Source organism: Callospermophilus lateralis, unplaced genomic scaffold, assembly GCF_048772815.1.
Source record: "Callospermophilus lateralis isolate mCalLat2 unplaced genomic scaffold, mCalLat2.hap1 Scaffold_43, whole genome shotgun sequence".
Taxonomy (NCBI): Eukaryota; Metazoa; Chordata; class Mammalia; order Rodentia; family Sciuridae; genus Callospermophilus; species Callospermophilus lateralis.
The window spans coordinates 9,262,768-9,283,776 of record NW_027514380.1 but is presented as its reverse complement, the minus strand read 5'-3'; the positions used below and the strand labels follow the sequence as shown (position 1 = coordinate 9,283,776).

The 21,009-nt window shown below is 34.6% G+C and overlaps 1 protein-coding gene across 1 annotated transcript in view; it reads right to left on the bottom strand.

Annotated features, from left to right (window-relative positions):
• Positions 1-21,009, bottom strand: part of LOC143389129 (neuron navigator 3-like) — a 133,303-nt gene that overhangs the window by 51,399 nt on the left and 60,895 nt on the right. The window contains 2 exon segments of the mRNA XM_076842401.2: positions 6,910-7,936; positions 19,631-19,770. Coding sequence (XP_076698516.2) covers positions 6,910-7,936; positions 19,631-19,770 — 1,167 coding nt within the window.

Sequence of the window (21,009 nt, the reverse complement as noted above, 5' to 3'; positions counted from 1 at the left end):
GGTCCTTGAAAATATTGGGAATATAGCTATTTATATATTCAACTGTAATGAATGCAAGAACAATGGAAGAGAAATGAAATAGGGGAGAGGAGAGGCATGTTTTGAAAATTTGAAAGAGATTAAAATTTGAAAGAGATTAATAATTTTTGAACCACAGACAAGGAAAACAAGTTTGAAGAAGAAAACATAAAGGAAGAACAATAATGTCAGTCAATCAATCAGCAAATAAATTGAGGAAAAATTTTTAAAAATAGTCTTGCTAATCTTTGTCTTTCTTTACTTCTGATATTGGGATCTTTAATTCACGTTAACAGAACTTCCTTTGAGAGTAAACTGCAGCTTTAATTTGGTTCATCCTACTTTGATCTCTTCTGCAGTTTCTTTTTCATACTAAGACAGTAATTTTCCTGATCATGTTTCACACACACTTGCTCATATGCATGCATGTGGGGATGCATACAAACACATATAGGAAGTCCAAGATCTTGACAGATTCAAGAATTTCAACCACAGTCTCCCTGGGCCATGGTGGCACACAACAGTAATCCCTGTTGCACAGGAGGCAGAGGCAGGAGGATAGCAATTCAAGGTCAACAGGGACAACGTAGCAAGGCCCTGTCTCAAAATTTAAAAAAATATATATATATATAGAGAGGACTGGGATGTAGCTCAGAGGTAGAGCAGTCCTGGGTTCTATCCCCAGTACTGCCAAAAAAAAAAAAAAAAAGGATTTTTACCACAGTCAGGTTCCAATCACTCTTTACTTTCCTGGAAAACAGACCTAATTGATGACCCCTGTATGTATCTTGCATTGACCTTTTATGTTTTTCCCTTCTTGTCCCTTTTATCTCTGCATGCCCAAATTCTACTTTCTTTCTGGGCTCACATCAAGTGCCACTTTCCAGGATTCCAACAGCTAGAAGCAATTTTCTACTTTGTTGATGTCTTGGTCAACCAAATCTGGTTCATTCCTGAAGAGCTTTACACCTCCTGCTCTTTGAGCCCACCTCTTATTTTTGCCATTGAGGACAATGGAAGGACAATGACACCTGGGATGTATGAGGTTTTCTTCTATCTTTGACATCTCATGGAGGTGGTTATTGAAAGAAACCTTTTTTAGGTGAATGAATGTGCTGACAAGAAGGTAGATTTAATTCTTTAAATATTTTAAATTTATTTGTATTTCAACTGAGCCTCTCCATTTATAGGGAGTAACAGACTTTAGAATTTTTCCTATTCTATTGTACATCTTAGCAGTTCTTTTGTTTCTTCTATTCTCATATCCAAGATGATGATGTTTCATTCAAACATTTTTTATTTGGTACCCACTGTGGGTAGCCTCTATCCTACACCCTTATATATCTATAAATAAGAAAGACAAAACTGCTGCTCTCAGTGAGTGGAAAGTAGAGTGAAAAGTAGCTAAAATTAAACCAGTTAATATAGAAACAAGGGAATGGATAGTAATAAGCTCAGAAGATGGTGAGATATAATGCTGGGAAGGACATGGGAGATACTTCCTTAGACTAGATGGATGAAAGTGGCTGATACAAAGATACAGCCATACAAAGCTTGCTGTGACCTGGAGGACGGTTGTCACAGGTGGAGAGAACTTCAATGACAAGGTTCTGAAGCAGGGCAAGGAGGTTTGCAGAACAGAATGATAGCTGCACAAAGGGGAAATGGGAATGAATATGGCTTGAAGTTTTGATAGAAGATCAGATTACAAAGGGCCTCATAGGTCGTGATAGGATTTTGGAGTTTTATTTTTTAAGAATCAGGGAACTCTAACAGATGATTTCATAAATTGGAATGAACCTTGTTAGATGCCCATTGTAAGTTGAAAATATCCTAAGATAGAACGTACTGAATGCTACAGTACAGGCACAGTACACTGCAGGGTATTGGCTGTTTACCCTCATGATCCCATGGCTGCCCAGGAGTTATGGCTCGCTGCCACTGCCCCACACGGAGAGTATCCCTGCTTAGAACTAGCCCAGAAAAAGAACAAAATTCAAACTTTAAAAAGGAGTTTTAAAAATATTTTTGGAGTTATGAATGGACAGCATGGATTTATTTTGTTTATTTTTATGTGGTGCTGAGGATCGAACCCAGTGTTTCACATGTGCTAGGCAAGAGCTCTACCACTGAGCCACCACCGGAGCTCTTGAAGAGCAATTTTTACTGAGTGTGTTTCACTTTCACACCATCATAATGTAAAAAACCCCTACAAGTCAAACCATCACAAGGCACAGCTTGCCTATATATGATTTTCATTTTTAGAAGGTCAGAGTGCCTACTGTATGAAGTGTGTTATTTTATTAGCTCTGGAGTAAGAACCGGGAGACTCACAGGAAACTAGGTGGGAATTGGTGGATACATGGCTTAAACCAGGAGAGGTGAATAGAAACGGAAAGGATGAGGAGATGTGTTGAGTGGATGTTTATAGAACTAGCTAAAAGCTGCATGTGTGGGGAGGGATTCATTGAAGATAGAAATAAAATATGGATTTCTTTCCAAAATTTCTTCTTTAGTCTCCTATTTAGAAGGTCATGAGTTCTAAACCCTTGTCTCCAGCAGTTTGTAGCACTTCACAAAAGAATACATATTTTTTTCCCATCATGCCTGGATCATAAAATTGCAGAACAGCAAATCTGGATGATGGCCTATCATTTTCCCTTCCATGTGTATGTCTCACTCTTATCTTAACTTCTCTGTGAGGCATTAATGGGCTGTATTCCCACATAAGAATTTTTTTTTAAACCCTCCTCTTCCTTCTACAATAATTCTATATGTTGTCTATACTTCCAGATAAGCAATGGGTTCATATCTTTGATTATGTTATCACTGTTATCCCCAATAGACTGAGCTCCTAGAGGGCAGAGCAATTTTTATTAATCTTTACATCTCTATTACCCATTAGCTACTGAATGAGAGAAAGCCACGTAAGCGGAAAAACATTTGGTGATTTCCAGTTGTCTAAACTATGACAACTTCTTAAATACTTCCAATGAACACCTTAACACTTGAAAAAGGCAGCTTATTCCAATTTCAAACGACTCTAATTATTGAGAACTTCTTATATTAAACTTAAAATCCTTCCCTCAATTCTCCACCTTTGATCTTAGTTGCTTCTGCTCGTTTAGTGGATAAGGATAACAAATTCAAAATGACTTTTATCATTTTGTAAGGATAATTGAGTTCCAAAAACATTATGTAAAATACTGTGCATTGGACAAGAAGTTAGTCTTATGAATCTATTAACTGCCAGAACCCAACATTATATTTAGAGGACTTTAAATACTCAGTTTGCAAGAAAAAGTATTATGAAGCATGTCCAAGAAGGAATAAGGATTAACCTAGCATGACCAAGGGGTAAGCAAAGTAAGAAAAAATCACCATCAGCTATCAAGCTTACCAGCATATAGAGGTGATTTAATTAGCTTTTAAACATAAGCATGTATATATTTAGACACACAAAGTCACATCTATGTATTTTAAACTCACATTACTTAATTAAGAATTTGCCATTATAAATAAGCTTTGATTTAGAATTTTGCAAATGTACTATTCACATTTTCTTAGTCAAACATTTCCTGGTAACAAAACCTCTTATTTCTCTACATATAGAAAATACTGATACACAAAAGAGGGCATGTCATAGACTGATTAAAAGGAATATTTTGGGAATTAGATTTCAGTTCGAAAGTAAACTCCCACAAGTACTATGACTTGAAGACGGTATTACTATTCGGACTTCAAATCTGTTTCTCCATGGAAAATGGAGATAACATTCCTTTCTCATGGGTTATGGTCAAGTTTAAATAAGTACTGATCTTGTAACATACAGTTTCACTAGGTAAGCAATCAGCAAATGAAAATTCCATTATAAAACCATTAGCAAGCTATTTTTGCAGGAGGGATTCTTACCTAGAGTAGGAACAGTGAGAGTGAGCAAGGACTTTAGGGGTCACATCATTTATTTATATGACTTTATAATACAAATCTTTCACTGACCATTAAAAATAATGAATATTAATCACTCTGCCTTAAGAGGACTTAATTTATCATTCATAAAATTATTCTGGTCAGGGATTTTAATCATTGTCTCATATAGATTGATAATAATATGTTACTTACATTTCTGTCATTTACTCCAAATATCGCTCTCTGCTAAAAAGTTTTATGTAGGATTATTTTATTTAAGCTATACAACAATTGACTAAGGTGGGCATTTTATTAATCATAGCTTACAAGATTAGAATCTGGAGTTTGGGGGAGGCTGTTAGCTAGGTGACAGACAGTGTTAAAAACCTCCATTTTACAGATGGGAGAAGTGAGTTTCAAAATCTTTAAATAAGGAAAAGATCACATAATTGATACTTGGTGACTTGAGATTCTAACCCAGGCAGCATGCTGCAGGGCCATTTTCACAAACACCACAAGATAGTCTTCCTGTACAATGGTAAAGAAGGACACAGTCTATACTCTTGGTTGCTTGGATACATCATTTCCCTTTTATAATCTTCATTTTAAAATAGGCAATCTAAAACTCAAAGTGGATAAAGAACTTGTCAAGGTCACACAGTGAATCCACACTTACACTTCTAAGTCATGCTACATTTTCCTTTTAATACTGAAAAGTTATATTTTCAGTGAGATATAAATGTATATACACATATAATACATATATGCACACAATGAAATATTACTTAATAATAAAAGAGAAAGCAATCCTATCATTTGTGACAACATGTAGAAGCTAGAAGACATTATGTTAAGTGAAATAAGCCAGACTTTGAAAGACCAATAGCACAGGATCTCACTTAAATGTGGAACCTAAAATAAACCTCACAGAAGTAGAGAGCAAATGGTCAGTTACCAAGGGTTGGGTGCTTTAGGGGTCAGGTTTGGAGATTCACAGGAAGAAGAATACAAAATTTCAGTGAGCAGGACTAAATTTAAAGGCTCTACTGTACAACATGATGACTCAAGTTAATAAGAGAATATTTCTCAAAAAATGCTAAGAGAATGGATTTTAAAAAGCCTTCTCACCACAAAAATGAAACCTATGTGAGAAACTCATATGCTAATTAGCCATATTTAGTCATTCCTATAGTGTGTGTGTGTGTGTGTACACGGAAAACAATGATATATATGGTAAATACATACAAATTTAACTATGAATAAAAATTAAATTACAAAAGGATTAGAGCTCTATTTCTTATGTTACTAAAGTCAATAGCAACATAGAACTTATCTGAGATGTTAATAAGGATTAAACTTGTTAAATTAAAAAGAAAGCTAAATTTTCAAATGGACACTATTTAATTTGTAAAACCACTGGATATTTTATCAGAATCAAAACACAAACAAAAGTCTGATAAGTTGGCAGATACAGATTTGTACTTTCCTGTGAAAATAATTTGTGATTTTTTAAAAATTATGGATGTAATATTTACAGAATATATCTGGGGCACAAATGTGCTGTGTGTGACAAACTTGATAATTTTGTCTTATGTTACTGAAATGTGGATTATGTTTTTGATATCTAAATTCTGCTTTGTCAGACAGGGCCCTTGGAATCTGAAAAAGTCTCCAGACTCTTCTTATCCAAACACAAAGGCTTTTTTTTTTTTTTTGCTGAAGAGAGAACAGCAAGATTGATGGAGGTATCCCAAGAGACTAAATGGAATAATTATAATTTTGTTTTGCTTAGTATATAAAGCTCTAGAGAAAAACAGGTTCTTCACTGAAGGAAAATGAATCATTATAATAATTGGTTTTATTTTTAAAAAATGTTACATATTGAATAAAGTTTTATAAATTTTATAACTACATAGTCTAGACTCTAGACTAATTATAGCAGGTCCTGTTTCCTATTGATAAAATTTCCTTCCTATTTTTAAATTGCCAATGTGGCAAAATGATACAAAATAAAGTAGACATTATTCCTTCCTTTGTCAGGTCCTTACCAGCCAGGCAGTGAATAACACTGGGGGACAGAGCAGTGACTGACAGATTTCTAACGGACTGAAGCATATCACACAAAATAGGCAATGTGCACTACTTTTATGATTGTGTATCATGATGCCTAAATTTAGATATAGCATATATGGTATATTACTACATATAGAATAAAATAAAATAAATAGAATAAATGTGATAATAAAGTATGCATATACTAATTACACAGCTACTTAATTTTACCAAGAAACTTATTCCTAGTGTTGGAAATTAATATCAAATCTACTTTGGAAAAATGATGCCTTACAGGCAACATTTAAGGAACATTTAAAATATTCCAGGATATAGAGTGAACACTGTCTCTTTTAGTATTCTCCTATTTACAAGGTAAACTCTTATTGGTACTTGACACCTGAACAAAATGAGACTAAGAGATGTTAAATAAGGTCAAGTAGGTCAAGGCCAAGAAGCTGGCAAATGGTACAGTTGGGCATTAAATCCACATCTATGGTGCTTCCAGGTCTGCCTCTTTAACCATTATGGTATACTTTCTTCCAAGTATGACAACAAAAATGTTTTTAATTGCTATAAAACTGACATTATTCTAAAAAAGTTACAGTAGTAATACAATAGTATAATATTGAATGGAGAAGAAAACCATGGAGCCTGGGTTCTATTTTCCTTTAACAACAAGAAATTCAAGTTTTGAAGCCCTTAGTTTCTGAGAGAGGGGGTGGAAGGTTGGGAGAGGAGAAAGAATAAGACTAGATCACATTGGAAGTTTTTCCAGACTAAAATTCCATATTTAACTGTAGGCCTCTAGCTTCAGAATGAAATCTTATTCCAAAATGACCATCTAAGACAGTACTGCAGCAGACTTCTTGATGCCATGCACTCGGACTATGAAGAGTTACAAATATGGACCTACAGAGGCTGTCTTACCTGTAAATGAATGGAGCCACTGTGGCAGTGTTTGGGTGACTGTGTTGCTGCTGCTGAGGGAGATGGACAGCACCATTTCCTGTGCTCTGCCCACTGCTTTGCACCACTGGCACAGTACAGGAATTGGAAGGAGAAGGATGGCCAGCTTCCCTCCCTTCCAGAGGAGCAGGGCAGTTGGATGCACTTGCTTTCTCAGTGGTTATGGGCTTAGGTAAGGACTGGGAAGGGCTTCCCTTGGTAGTCCTGAATTTTTCAGACTCTTTGCTTGCTGCGCTGCTAGGTGAAATGGTTTGCTTTGCTGTTGGAACCTTTGAGCCTGGTTTTGGAATCCCACTGGAAGATGGAATTAAGCTTTCCTTCTTGGCTGCTGTTGTCTTGCTGCCCTTTGGGATCAAGCTTGCAATTTTAGAGGTCTTTTTAGGAGCTGTCTCCGTCACCTGATCCTTCTCTTCCTTGACTGGTTTGTCAGTGCAAACTTTATTTTTGTCCCTGTTCTTCTCCTCTTTTTCCTTTGGCTGTAGCAAAGACTTTTTATTGCTGAGATTTTTGCTTCCAGCTTTTGGAGGGGCCAATTTAGGTGACACTTTGGGACTGCTATTCGTTGAGCCACCACTATTCAGGCCACTGTTAAAACCTTCCATTTCACCAGATTTAGAAAAGGCATCATCATCCTTCCCACCATCACTAGGTCCTGAACTCGAAGACTGTGGTGGACGTAGAGCAGTCTGGGCATTAACCAGCTTGAACTTTTCAAGCATAGATTTCTGACCTGAAGGCGCAGTTTTGACCCCTTCTGAGACGGGTGGCTTCAGTCTGTCGGAGGATGGTGTGGGAGAGGTGGCTGGGCTTGGCTGCTTCACGGTCAGCATGGTAGAGGTGGCACTGTGCTTGACATTCATGGACTTGCTGCGCCAGGGCTTGCTGGCACTAGGAGAAGGGATGGCAGAGGCAGGGGGCTGGCCAGCAGTGCTGGGAGGCTGCATGTTACCATTTATACCTGAAGACGGTTGAGGGACTTTGGAGGAATCTGGAGATGGTTAAGAAAGAAAATAAAGAAAAGGCTGGTTAGTCTTGATCATTCGTATCATATCACTTGCCTCATATATAAGCATCTCACCTCTGAACTCAAAAGAGAAATATTATGTGGCATTAATCACTTCTATGATGGGATACTTAGAAATCATGTACTATAAAAATCACAGCATTTGAATTATTGATTTTTTGGTTGGTGATCATGTTTTTCCATTCTGATATTATTATTATCAAATAAATTTATCTGCAGATGCATAAAACAGTGTGTCCCTTCCCTATGCATCTCTATTTTTTCCAACTACCACTATAGCTCATTGCCTTAAAAAAGTTTATTGTATAATGAATATTCAGAAACTGTTCTAAGCTACAGGGAGATCACCTATTTTTATCAGATTAAATATGCTTATGAATCAAAACCTAGCTTTTTGCTTATCTATTTTTATTTGAACAAAGTAGTCATTGATGTCTATGCCTCTATAGGTCAGATAATCTACTAATCAATCCCTCTCTATTTCTATCTTTTTAGCCATCCTACAAGGTACATATTAATATTATTATCCTCATTTAACAGAATAACTGAGGCAGAGAGATAATAAATAACTTGTTCATGCTCACATAGATTGGATTTGAACTCATTTCAAAGACTGTGCTCTTAACAAGCATACATACAGCCCTCTTGAGTGATCACAACTTGACATTATAAGAGAATGCAAAGCCATTCTGGGGAGCTGTAAAGAAAACAAGTCCCTTTGTCACAGGAGTACTGCACAGTGAGTCAGTGTTTGCTTAGTTCTGCTCAGAAATCACATTAGAATGTGAATATTATATGAATGTTATAAGGCTGATTAATGCTTGATTAGTCATTTTTAGGGATAAAATATTAAAGATGGAATTTATCACAGAGTATAGAATAAAGAGGAACTGAGTTTTAAGTTAAAAGATCTCAATTCAAATGCTATTTCTGAACTATATAACTATTGTCATTTAACTTCAAGTGCATCAACTGGGAGCACCTCTTTTTCAACCCTTTTTTGGGGGGGGTAGGTAAGGGATGACTAAATTATATTTAATTGGTGCTGTTAACTTACTAGTTATTGACAAGTGTATACAAAGCTCTTTTTTTTTGGTGAAACAGTCAAGAATTGGATCTCATTAAATATTATTCCATACTCAAAAGTGTAAAGTTGTTTTTATTTTTAAATGTTTATTTCAAAGAAGTGAAAATACATGAAAAAAAAATATGTCATCCAGCCAATAGGAAAAGCATTCTAGTGTTACTTATTTTTCAAAAGAGGTAACTGATATTCAACAAGAGACAATAACAAAAAAATTAAAGAAAGGAAAAGTGTCCAAATTTTTAGTTAAATTTTTGTTTGAGTTTTATTTTCTTTAAATAAGTAGGTCAAAAAATAGAAGTAGATATTTGAAATTAGTATTAAGAATAGTGTGGACAAACATGTTTATATTAAATTTTCTTAAGTGATTTTGTATAGCAATATTGACTTGTAATTCTTATTGCTTCTCTGTAAGTCCTCATTTCAATTGGCATAAATAAATAGTCACACTAATATTACAAGATTGAATCTATATATTTTTATTTTTGTAAATAAATTTTACTTATTTTTACTGCTGTATTAGAATGGGATTTGTCGTTGTCTATTTCATACCCAATATACTTTAGATTAAAATGTAGTAGTTCACACTGAGAAGTCAATGAACAAATGCTTGCATTTTGACTGCTTGAATTCTTAATGTTTACCTATTTAAATCTTAAAACACATGATAATAAATTGATCTTTTATAGTGTTCATGGAAAGTCTACAATTCTGTCCATGTTTAGCATATTTGTGGAAATTCATTAGGTTCATGCCTACAGGTGTACTGATTCAATAACAAACAAATATCACAAACTTCAAAACTTCAATTACTCAAATCCATTTGCTTTTTGTAAATGGATTTCAATCTTTTCCTTATTATATGTGTTACAAATATGGTTAATTCCGAGTTTATATCACCAACAAAACCCTCTTAGAGACTGATAACATTTCATTATAATTTGAATAGTTATTGGTCACAGAGCACATGAACTATTTACATATAGGAATGCCTACCAAATATTTTTCCATATTAATTCCTCCCTATTGGTTGGGTCTCAGATTTGACTTAACTTTCTCTGGGGGGGAAAAAAAGTCCCCCCACTCCTACTTCTCATCAGCAGAGCATCAAGCCTAGACAGGTGGTTCCTTTATGTTCTTCCATAGATCAATATTTCTTGTTAGAGCCATTATCACTCTACTATAATTTCTTGTTACTTCTATTAAACTCTATTACATAAAAGTAAAGACCACATCTACATTCATAGTTTTATACTATGCCCTATCACCTACTATATGCCAAGCATGGAACTTTGTATTTAATATGTATTAACTCAATCAATTTTCCTCATAAGAGGATGAATTTTTCATTATTCTTCACATTTTATAAAGGAAAAAACAGAGACGAAGAAGTTAAATAGCATAGCCCAAGTTACACAATTTGTAAGTGACAAAACAGAACTAAACTCTGGATTCTAAATTAATGTATCAAGTACTGTATTATACTATTTCTCAAATCTAGAAGGATAAGTTCAATAGCTTATCAATTATAATATCATCCCTTGAATATGGAAACATAAAAATAGTAACTGTTAGGCTAATGGCTTTAATAGGATTATATCAAGTGAACCATGTTTCTCAGTGACCCAGATTCAGTTGAAAACTAGATTTTTTTGCCTCCAAACAAAATTCACTTTTCTAGTTCAGTGTATTATATAAATGCCTTTGCATTTCACACAGTGATCACATTGTTTTGCCGATTAATTTCAATATATATGGCTATACTTTTCTATTTTTTTGCAGGAATATTAAAATCAATGCTATCAAATTCTTACTAATCTAAATACATGATCTTTTAGTGTTTACCAACTAAGACTATGTTCAAGACACTACAAGACACACTATAATCTTTTTGGAGGAAATAAAACAGTTATAAAAGATAAATGCCATTGCATGGTGACAAACATTAAGTATCAAACGAGTGGGAGATGAGAAAGAAAGTGGTAGGGAAGATCCAAGTTGCAAGAGAACACTAAGGACTGTATAGGAAGATCAAGGCAGAAAATGTAAGGAGATGTATTGGCTATTAAAGACAATAGTTAGGAAACTACAGGAATCTTCTTCTATTCATTTGCATTTAGAAATATGTACATCATATACAGGAATGCCAAAGTGAAAAGCAACATGATTAAAGCCCAAATCAAAGCCTACTCTGCTGGTCTATTTACAAACTATTTACAAAGGACCATAATGATACCATATTGAATTTGTCTTCATTTTCTTTTTTTTTGGGGGGGTGGGAGGTAAGGGTAGCAGGGATTGAACTCAGGGGCATTCAACCACTGAGCCACATCTCTAGCCCTGTTTTGTATTTTGTTTAGAGCAGGGTCTCACTAAGTTGCTTAGCGTCCCGCTTTTGCTGAAGCTGGCTTTGAACTTGTGATCCTCCTGCCTAAACCTCCTGAGCAACTGGGATTATAGGCATATACCACTGCACCTGCCTGTCTTCAATTTCTTTTACTGATCTAAAACTATTTGTGATACTTGTTATTCTATATGAACTATCCAGTATTGTCTAGCACAGTGGTTCTCAAACTTTAATGGGCATAGGAGTTATCTGAGGACCTAATTGAGTGCATACTGTGATTCAGCAGATTTGCAGTGGCATCTCAGATTTTGTTTTTCAACAGGATTCCAGAAATATTCATGCTATGGTGTACTTTTGAGTTTTGAGTAGGCAGGATTGAACAGAATCATGGATTATGAAAACTGTTTCTGACCATAGTATCCAAGTTGGCTAAATCCATTAATGTCCCATAACTGTGCAGTATTAATAGTTTCACTCTTTGAAATTTCAGAACCTTGGCTAACCCTGAGTTCACCTGAATTTTTAACAGTTTGTCAACAAAGAGTCACTAAAAACAAAAGAAGCTCATCAGGTTTTCCCAATATGCTTTTTCTCACCACGTTAACCACAAATTTAGTGTGAATATAATGTGTCTGCAACTAATAAGTCAGGAAACTTATCCATAAATGCCTGGGAGCTTTGGTGGGGAAGAGAAAAAGAGGCAGAAAAATATCCAATCAGAATGGTTTTTAAATGGCTGATGAACAGAGAAGTGGGAGAGGGTACATCTTCCTTAGAAGAGAGAAAACAAGGTGATAACATTAACTAGACAAACTGCTGCAGAAGATCAAATTCAGAAAAGGAATTTCAACATCACTACACCCCAAAATGAAACAAGAGGGACTCCAAATGATCACATCCACATCCAACCACCATAATGGTCATAGCAACAGCCGTAAAATTGTTCTCAGATGAGTACACACATATACGACTCTTCTCTGCACTCAGCTCTAAATCTGTCCCCAGCTTGGCTCTGCAGGGCAGCAATGAGGTATTTCGGGTTTCATTAAAAGGGCAAATCACAGGTCATTGTACATTAAGAAGGCAATGGAATGATAAGAGTCTCTCTGGACTCCTCACAATAAAGGGTACACAACAGCAGCAGAAATGGATGCCTCTGTGGAGTAGGTGCAGTACAAAACCTGGTCTATGCTGTTTATATGGTCAATAAGAAGCACCCTGGATTCAATGATATATTTCTAAAGGTTGATAGCTCAGCTCCTGACTATGAATGAGTCACAGCATGGGGAAAAGAATGGATACCTGATGCACAAATTTGAATGCATTCTTATAAATGGATTTGTATCTTGTATTTACATGGCCTATCTACTTACAGCTCTGCCTCTGGCTCTGGTCTCCAATTAGCAATTTTCTTCCACTTCATCTCTTCTTCTTCATCTTCTTCCACCTCCACACCCACCATCACCAATTTGACCATAACCAAGCAATAGTACTTACCAACTGATTGCATTATTCTAAGTATAAGCTTTTCATACCATAATAATCCTCAAAAGGCTTTAAATTTCTCTTGTTGGAAAGGAGGCAATGGAAACTTTGAAAGACAAAGTAACTTGTCTCCAGACATATGCATGGTAAAACTTAAAAAAGGCAAAATCAGAATTGGAGCTCAGGTTTATCTGTCTCCAAAGTTTGGAGGATTTTGAACTCTCTAGTATTTCTATGTTTGCTATATACCCAGAAATTCTGCTGCCTCAATTTTCCAGAAAGCCACATTTGCTGCAATGGTGAACTGAATCATTGACTCCTCGAATCATGTTTTCCTTCCTCCTCAGAGAAGAGGATGTGAATGGGGAGACCATCAAACAAGACACTCAGTGAACTATCCTAACCTCTTCAACATACTACTTCCACCCACTCCTCCCAGGTGATGTTAAGATATATGTTAATTCATTCAGAGTTAATATCTGATTATCTCATTTTGCAAATAAATAATATTGACTTGGGAATACTAGTCATCTAGCTCTAAAATTAATATACTGAGGCAATGCAGTACTTGTAACTGGAAGAGTTAAACTGGAACTTAATATATAGTTATAATATATAACTATAGAACTCCACTTAATAGATGCAATGGCCATCAGTCCGATCAGCCTGAGAGAGGACACAGGGATCATCCTCAATCAGTGAATTTCTCTTTATGACACTAAGTATGTTGCTTAGATGGAATAAAACTCACATTTGACTCAGAAATCCTCAATGTGACAACAGCAACAATGACAATAGAACTATTTTGCTTAAAGTATTCCCTGCATAGCAGACATGGTACTGAGTGATGCAGAGGGCACCTGCGAATACAGGTCACCATAAGCATCACAGATCATTGTGGGAACAAAGAAAAGATTCAGCACAGCAGCTAAGGCAAAGAATTTGCAAAGTAATTAACATATCAAATATCAATTTGGTTCACAATAACATATCAAAATGGCTTTTGAAAATATTTAAAAGTTGAAAAAGGAGCATTCAAATCTAAATAGGTCTTGTTACCAAAACTACTTTGCATAAATGATTGCTTGCAAAATGCCTAAGTCATGGATTTTATGTTCAACAGAAACAGGATGCTATAGTAGGGATTGTGGAGGTGCCATCCACTCTGCACTTGATTTTATTTTACCATTTGCAAAGTCAGAGTGCCACTTTGTGGAGTATTGTGAAATTTAGGGCTGCTTCCATTCACCAGCCAGTTTCAAAAAGTATGTAATTATGTGCAGGCACATATAAAATGAGAGCACCTCAAGATGTGTGCATTGTACATGCAAACAAATAACCTAATACCCCAAATTATTTGTTCATATTACCTGATATGTGTACCTAGTTGTATTAACTTTTGAAAACCCCTCATATCTCTGAAATTATATTGACACTGTATTTTATGCTTGTACAATATTAATAAGACAAAGTGTTAGGGTAAAACACAAAATTCAATTATCATAAAGTAATAAAATAACCAAAATTTCACATTTACATTATCTTAAACAGCAAATAAAACAGTTCAGTCCTTGAACATTATAGTAAAACCAAGGTAATTAAAAAGTAGAAAAAAGTGATTATGAGTTACATGTGTATGTTGTAGCTGACAATGTGCAGCTGAAATTTCCATGACCCTTGCAAAACACACATGAACTCTAATAGATTTTATATCATTGAATTAAAATCTTGCCAAATCCTTGGCATCAATCCTACAAATCCTATGTGAGTGTTAAATAAAGTAAAGGCTTCCACATCAGAAGAAGCTTCATTAGAATACAGGAAAAGGGAAAGGAGCCCTCCTCTTGAGCAGTTGTGTAGGTTCAATGTTAAGAATCACTTGGGAGAAACTATGCAAGGATGACAGCATTCCCTCTGGTGCGATGGCATGTTCCTTAGCAACATGTAAGAGCACCTCTCCTCTAAGGAACTCTGCCAAACCACACATATTCATAGCATAATTTAGACACTGGGTTCCAAATAAAGCTAAGGATATTTACATCCCTAATAATAGTAAACCATTTGACATTTTCCAATTTATTACACATTTTTTTGTAGAATCAGAATAATTTCTTAAGGTAGTTTCAGGCATGCACAGTGTATGTCCAAATGAACCAAGGCATAGTTTTCACAAGATCTGATAACCAGAGAGCAGGTATTTGGATTTCTTTAGAGCATGCATCTATCTAGAGGACTCAGAGAGAACATAAGAAACGAATAAATGCTGGTGTCAGAATGTTATTATTCATTGTCATTTTCTGAATGGCGGATCATCAGGACAAGAAACTGAGGGACTCTCAAAAGAAAATCTTTACAAAAGATGGTATCTTCATTTCACCATTTGTTCTGAGAAATATGTTCCCACGTTCCACTTCAATAGAATGGTGACGTGCCATGGTATTCTATTGTAACATTTCTACTTTAGCCTTCCCTGCAAGTGATAATATATGACAGTGTGCACTGATATTTTAATTCATTTGGTGAAATGGTAAAATGAGCACATTTTTAGAATTGCCTTATTATGAAAATGATATTAGATGTATCTTTTGAAGTGTAGTTTGTGATTCTCTACTGATTTCCATTAGATGTCATACCACTTGCAAATAAGCTAGTTTATTTTTTTTGCAAATCATACAAATGAGAAACTTTTGTTGTTGTTTTCAACAGCTTGTTTTTCTTAAATAAGAAGTGAATTTTTTAAAAAATTAGGAATAAACCCTTACTATCCATTACAAATTCTAGATAGCCCTGAATTGATTTATACAACTCATCACCCAAGACTTGTTAAAGAACATAGAAAGTATATTTCTAAAGTAGAAAGTAGAAAGCATTCAGGGAGCACATTACAGATTATTTGATTAAGTATTCAAATAAAATATGTTAATTTACTAAACTTAAATGTTCCATTTTCAAGTAAGCAAGGAGGAAAAACAATTAAAATATTCAAGTTAGTACTTTTTGAATTCTATTGTTATAATACTGTAACCTATTAAAATTCTTTTTCAACTTTCACCTTTTTTGGTCACACCTAAGATATATAAGCAAACTATTTTGTGGCAAAGATCAACTTACCAGCAGATGGAAACTTGTATTTTCAATTTATTTTTATTTTTTAAATTGACACATGAGATTTTATATTTTTGTACGTTATGCTACAACTACCAATCTTCATATCAAAAAGCTTAAATCAAACATCTTAACAAAAAAGTAGGAAGCGAGCGGAAAGGGAAAAATAATACAAGGGGGAGATATAACTGCAGTAGAGGGGGTAGAGAGAGAAGAGGGGAGGGGAGGGGAGGGGAGGGGGGATAATAAAGGATAGGAAAGGCAGCAGAATACAACAGACACTATTATGGCAATATATAAATCAATGGAAGTGTAACTGATGTGATTCTGCAATTTGTATACGGGGTAAAAATGGGAGTTCATAACCCACTTGAATCAAAGTGTGAAATATGATATATCAAGAACTATGTAATGTTTTGAACAACAAACAATAAAAAAATAAAGGGAAAAAAAAACAAAACAAAACTCTATAGTACTATCTGATTGCTTCGACTATTTACCCATTTTTTAAAGCATTCTATTAAGGGGTTGTTTAGTGAAGAGAATAAATGTTACATATAATATGAATGAAAAAAAAAAGTACTGTTCAAATGCAGGTAATTATTTATTATTTTTTATGTAATATTTATGATAGTTTTGTTTGTTCCTATAATTTAAAATGACAAAATATAGGGGCTGGGGTTGTGGCTCAGAGGTAGAGCGCTTGCCAAACATGCGTGAGCCACTGGGTTCGATCCTCAGCACTACATAAAAATAAAATAAAGATATTGTTTCCATGTACAACTAAAAAATAAATGTTTAAATAATAAATAAATAAAATGACAAAATAAAAACATAAGATTAATTACGAAACAATGATATTGGTTCTGTAGATATAAAGTTAAATCTACATTCAACAGCAATGCCATGTTACATGTTTAAAAAAACCTCAGCTGTATTATATCACATAACATGATTTAAAGTTATTATTGGCAGTTTATAGACATTTAATGTTACATTTGATATACTATAAATACCTGGATATAAGATCACACACTTTATTTCAAATTTTCAATTATTTAGAATTAAAATTAATGGTTAATTTACCAGAAAAACTCTTTTTCTTTTGTTATAGATATGTATCTAGAGAATTTTCACATTTTCTTTGTGATGAAAGACCACATATCATATGATGTCTGTCTCCACCTTGTGGTTATTATAAATATTGCCTCATTCTGATTTTGCTCTACTCCTGGACATGAAATGGAATGGCCATGGAAAATGTCATTGCTGGTCTATCTTTGGATTTTTTACTATAACCTATAGTATCAGTTTGTTTAAATGGACACCTAGAAGTCCAATCAGCATATTCACATCTTTATTTGTAAGACTGTTAGTTTCTCCTAGAAATTCAAGATGCTAGTACTTCTTGTTATATGTTACAGAAACTTTCTAGTAAGGTCATGGAATGAGGAAAAATAATTTTTCAATGAGAAAATATCTTCTCCTTTCTCCACCAGAAAAAAACTGTAATTCTTCTGTAATATTTCTCAGAATCTTAAACCAAAAGCTTTATTCTGTGTCTTAAAGGCAAGCCCCAAACGTCTATGCTATTTTATTTTTTTCCATTTGATTCAAGAGCTGGTGATATTACAGAGATCAGGAGACAATGCTCTGCTCTGAAGTATTTACAGTCTGCCTAGTTCTGCTTTAGTTGGAGGATATTAAACACTGTACATATGGTGTGATGCTACATCGTGAACAACTAGAGAAATGAAAAGTTTGCTGCAATTGTGTACAATAAAATCAAAATGCATTCTGCTGTCATATATACCTACTTATAATAAATAAATAAATAAATAAATAAATAAATAAATAAATAAAATATTTTTAAAAAGAGATATCTGGTACATAGATCCTGTTAATTTTCATTCGAATAAGAGAAAATTCTCTAATTATTCACCTATCTGAAGGAATTTATAATTTTCTAAACAGTGCAAAAGATTTGCTATTTGGTTGAATTATTCAAAGCAAATTTGCCATGTGTTCTTCTAATTAAACATATCATTTACTTTTTAATTTTACGTGCTGTTCCACATAGGACCCAAAACCAAAAAAAAGGTTTAAACTTCCATGGTCTAAAAACACTCTTCTGAAATCCAACAGAACATCCTGGTCACTCCAGAACTCACATTACCACAGTACAGGTTCCTAATTTCCTTGTGATTCAGATGGAACTTTCCTCTATCAAATCACTATCACTCCCTCTTCCACAGTGGCAGCATCAATCCAACCCTTCTTTAGACGCACACTTTGCAGATCACAGGGAACTGGGTGGCATACAGATGATTTATAAGTAATCTTTATTTATGTCTGAATAAGAGAAGGCTTATTATTATTATTATTATTATTATTATTATTATTATTAATCTATATCCACTCAGAGAGATAGCCTTTAACATAGACTTCCACTGCCATTTTTTTCATAAAGATTTTATGAGTTGATAATTCAAGAAACAGTAAACATGAATAAGTTGGGGAAAACTAAAGTAACTTTATTCTGCTAGTTTCAAAAGTACAGCCCTATCGTAATTATATCTCAATATATAAGATGTTCAAACTTTAGCTGCCCACTAATAGCACTTATATAAACTGAAACCAAAAATTTGAATAAAATGTAGCTTTATAACTTCAGGAAGAATTTTCATAGAACTTGAAAGACAAAAGATAATGCTTTTTTTTTAAGACAATAAGATAACAAATAACCCAATCAACAAATGGGCCAAGGACCTGAACAGACATTTCTCAGAGGAGGACATACAATCAATCAACAAGTACATGAAAAAATGCTCACCATCTCTATCAGTCAGAGAAATGCAAATCAAAACCACCCTAAGATATCATCTCACTCCAGTAAGATTGGCAGCCATTATGAAGTCAAACAACAACAAGTGCTGGCGAGGATGTGGGGAAAAGGGTACTCTTGTACATTGCTGGTGGGACTGCAAATTGGTGCGGCCAATTTGGAAAGCAGTATGGAGATTCCTGGGAAAGCCTGGAATGGAACCACCATTTGACCCAGCTATTGCCCTTCTCGGACTATTCCCTGAAGACCTTAAAAGAGCGTACTGCAGGGATACTGCCACATTGATGTTCATAGCAGCACAATTCACAATAGCTAGACTGTGGAACCAACCCAGATGCCCTTCAATAGATGAATGGATAAAAAAAAATCTGGCATTTATACACCATGGAGTATTACTGTGCACTAAAAAATGACAAAATCATGGAATTTGCAGGGAAATGGATGGCACTAGAGCAGATTATGCTTAGTGAAGCTAGCCAATCCCTAAAAAACAAGAAAATGCTTTTTATGCATCTGGGAGGAGATATTCTTCTGAAACAGATTTTATTCTCAGGTATCTAATTAACCGCTTTAAAATGAACAAGTTCATTCCATAATATGCTCTTCAGATAAGAAAAGCCTTGAAGAAAACTGAAATTCAGGAGGGCTATTTCCAGTTAGGAAATACAAGATAACTCCACTGATTATAATTCCAATCCAATGGCTATATCACTCCTCAAATGTTAAATTTAGTGGGTAAACTCATGAGATGTGTAGACTTGGTCCGTGATGGCAAACCTGATGAACACTTACCTTTTTCATTTCCATTTGCATAATTTGGAGGCTTGTTTTTGTCAATGCTGTTAAAGCTCTGACTTCTTCTATTTAAATTGGAGGCTCCCTGGACTTTGCTGCTGCTGCCTGCAGCTGGCACCCTAGAGGGTCCTGGAAGCCTGAAATAGCAGAAGAAAAATTACATCACAACCAGCATTTCAAAAAATAAGGGGCATGAGATTCTGAGCAGGGAAGAGTTAATGGAAAAAATACAGTACAGGATTTTCTAAAATCAAGTTTGCAGAAAATGGTGGTTTAAGTGACAAATAGCTAAAACAGAGTCAGAAATTATCAGACAAATCTTGTTTCACTTTTCAATAAGCATGCCCCCAAAGACCAGTAATAATGTAGAACAGTTAAAATAAGGTGACCTTTCACTAAAATAGTCAAACTTACTCCACTCTTAATGAATAAAAATTTGCCTTCCAAGTACTTTAATAATTATAGGAAAAGCAAGGGAAATGGTAACACTTCACTTTTAGACTCTCAGCATATTAATTAGCTATTTGCAGCTGTTTAACTTATTCTTTTAATACATGTGATATTTGTTTATCTCAGGTAGCTGTATTCCAAGTCTTGTAAATTAATAACAAGAGGAAAGTAACTGTACATATGCCAAACAGGAATTGTGTTTTGACTATCTCAACTAGTTAGCTATGCTATTCTAAGTATGGTGCCAAACTAAGGTCATGGGTTCAATTATACTTGACTGGGCTGCCTCACAAAAAAGGCTTTCATTCAGTTGTCAAAAAATACACAACTAGGCTTTAGCTGGTGATCTTACAAGTGTGGCCACCTGATCATACAGGAGATGTAACCAAAAAAGATTCAGGTCTAGGAAGGAAATCAATATTAGGAGGAAAATGACAGCTTAGAATATAGCTTTATGACAGCAGGCTGAGCTACTCTTTATATGTGAAAAAACAAGATGTGAAAAAATACACATGATCAATCTTATAATCAGAGGCAGTTTAACAAGAGGTTGTGACCTACCTATTGTATTTGGACTATAATTAAATATAAGTTGAGATAATTTATTTCACTGTTTTTCCCTTTTAGAACTCCAACTCTTGATTATTTCATAAACTATGCCTAATTTTTATTGTATATTACTATCATATATTTCACATTTATATTAAACCCAATCCATATAAATTAAAAACTAGAAATTAAGAACTAGTGTTGACACTAAGGTCTATTTAGAAAACGTTATTGAAGGTTCCCGACATCTCTGCTTGTAGGTGCTGCCACCTTGTGAACATGACTATGTACTACTCTGAAAATTCCTATTGAAAAAGGAAAAAGAACAAACTACCCAGAATCTATCAATACAATACAAAATTTTAACAGTTTTCTTT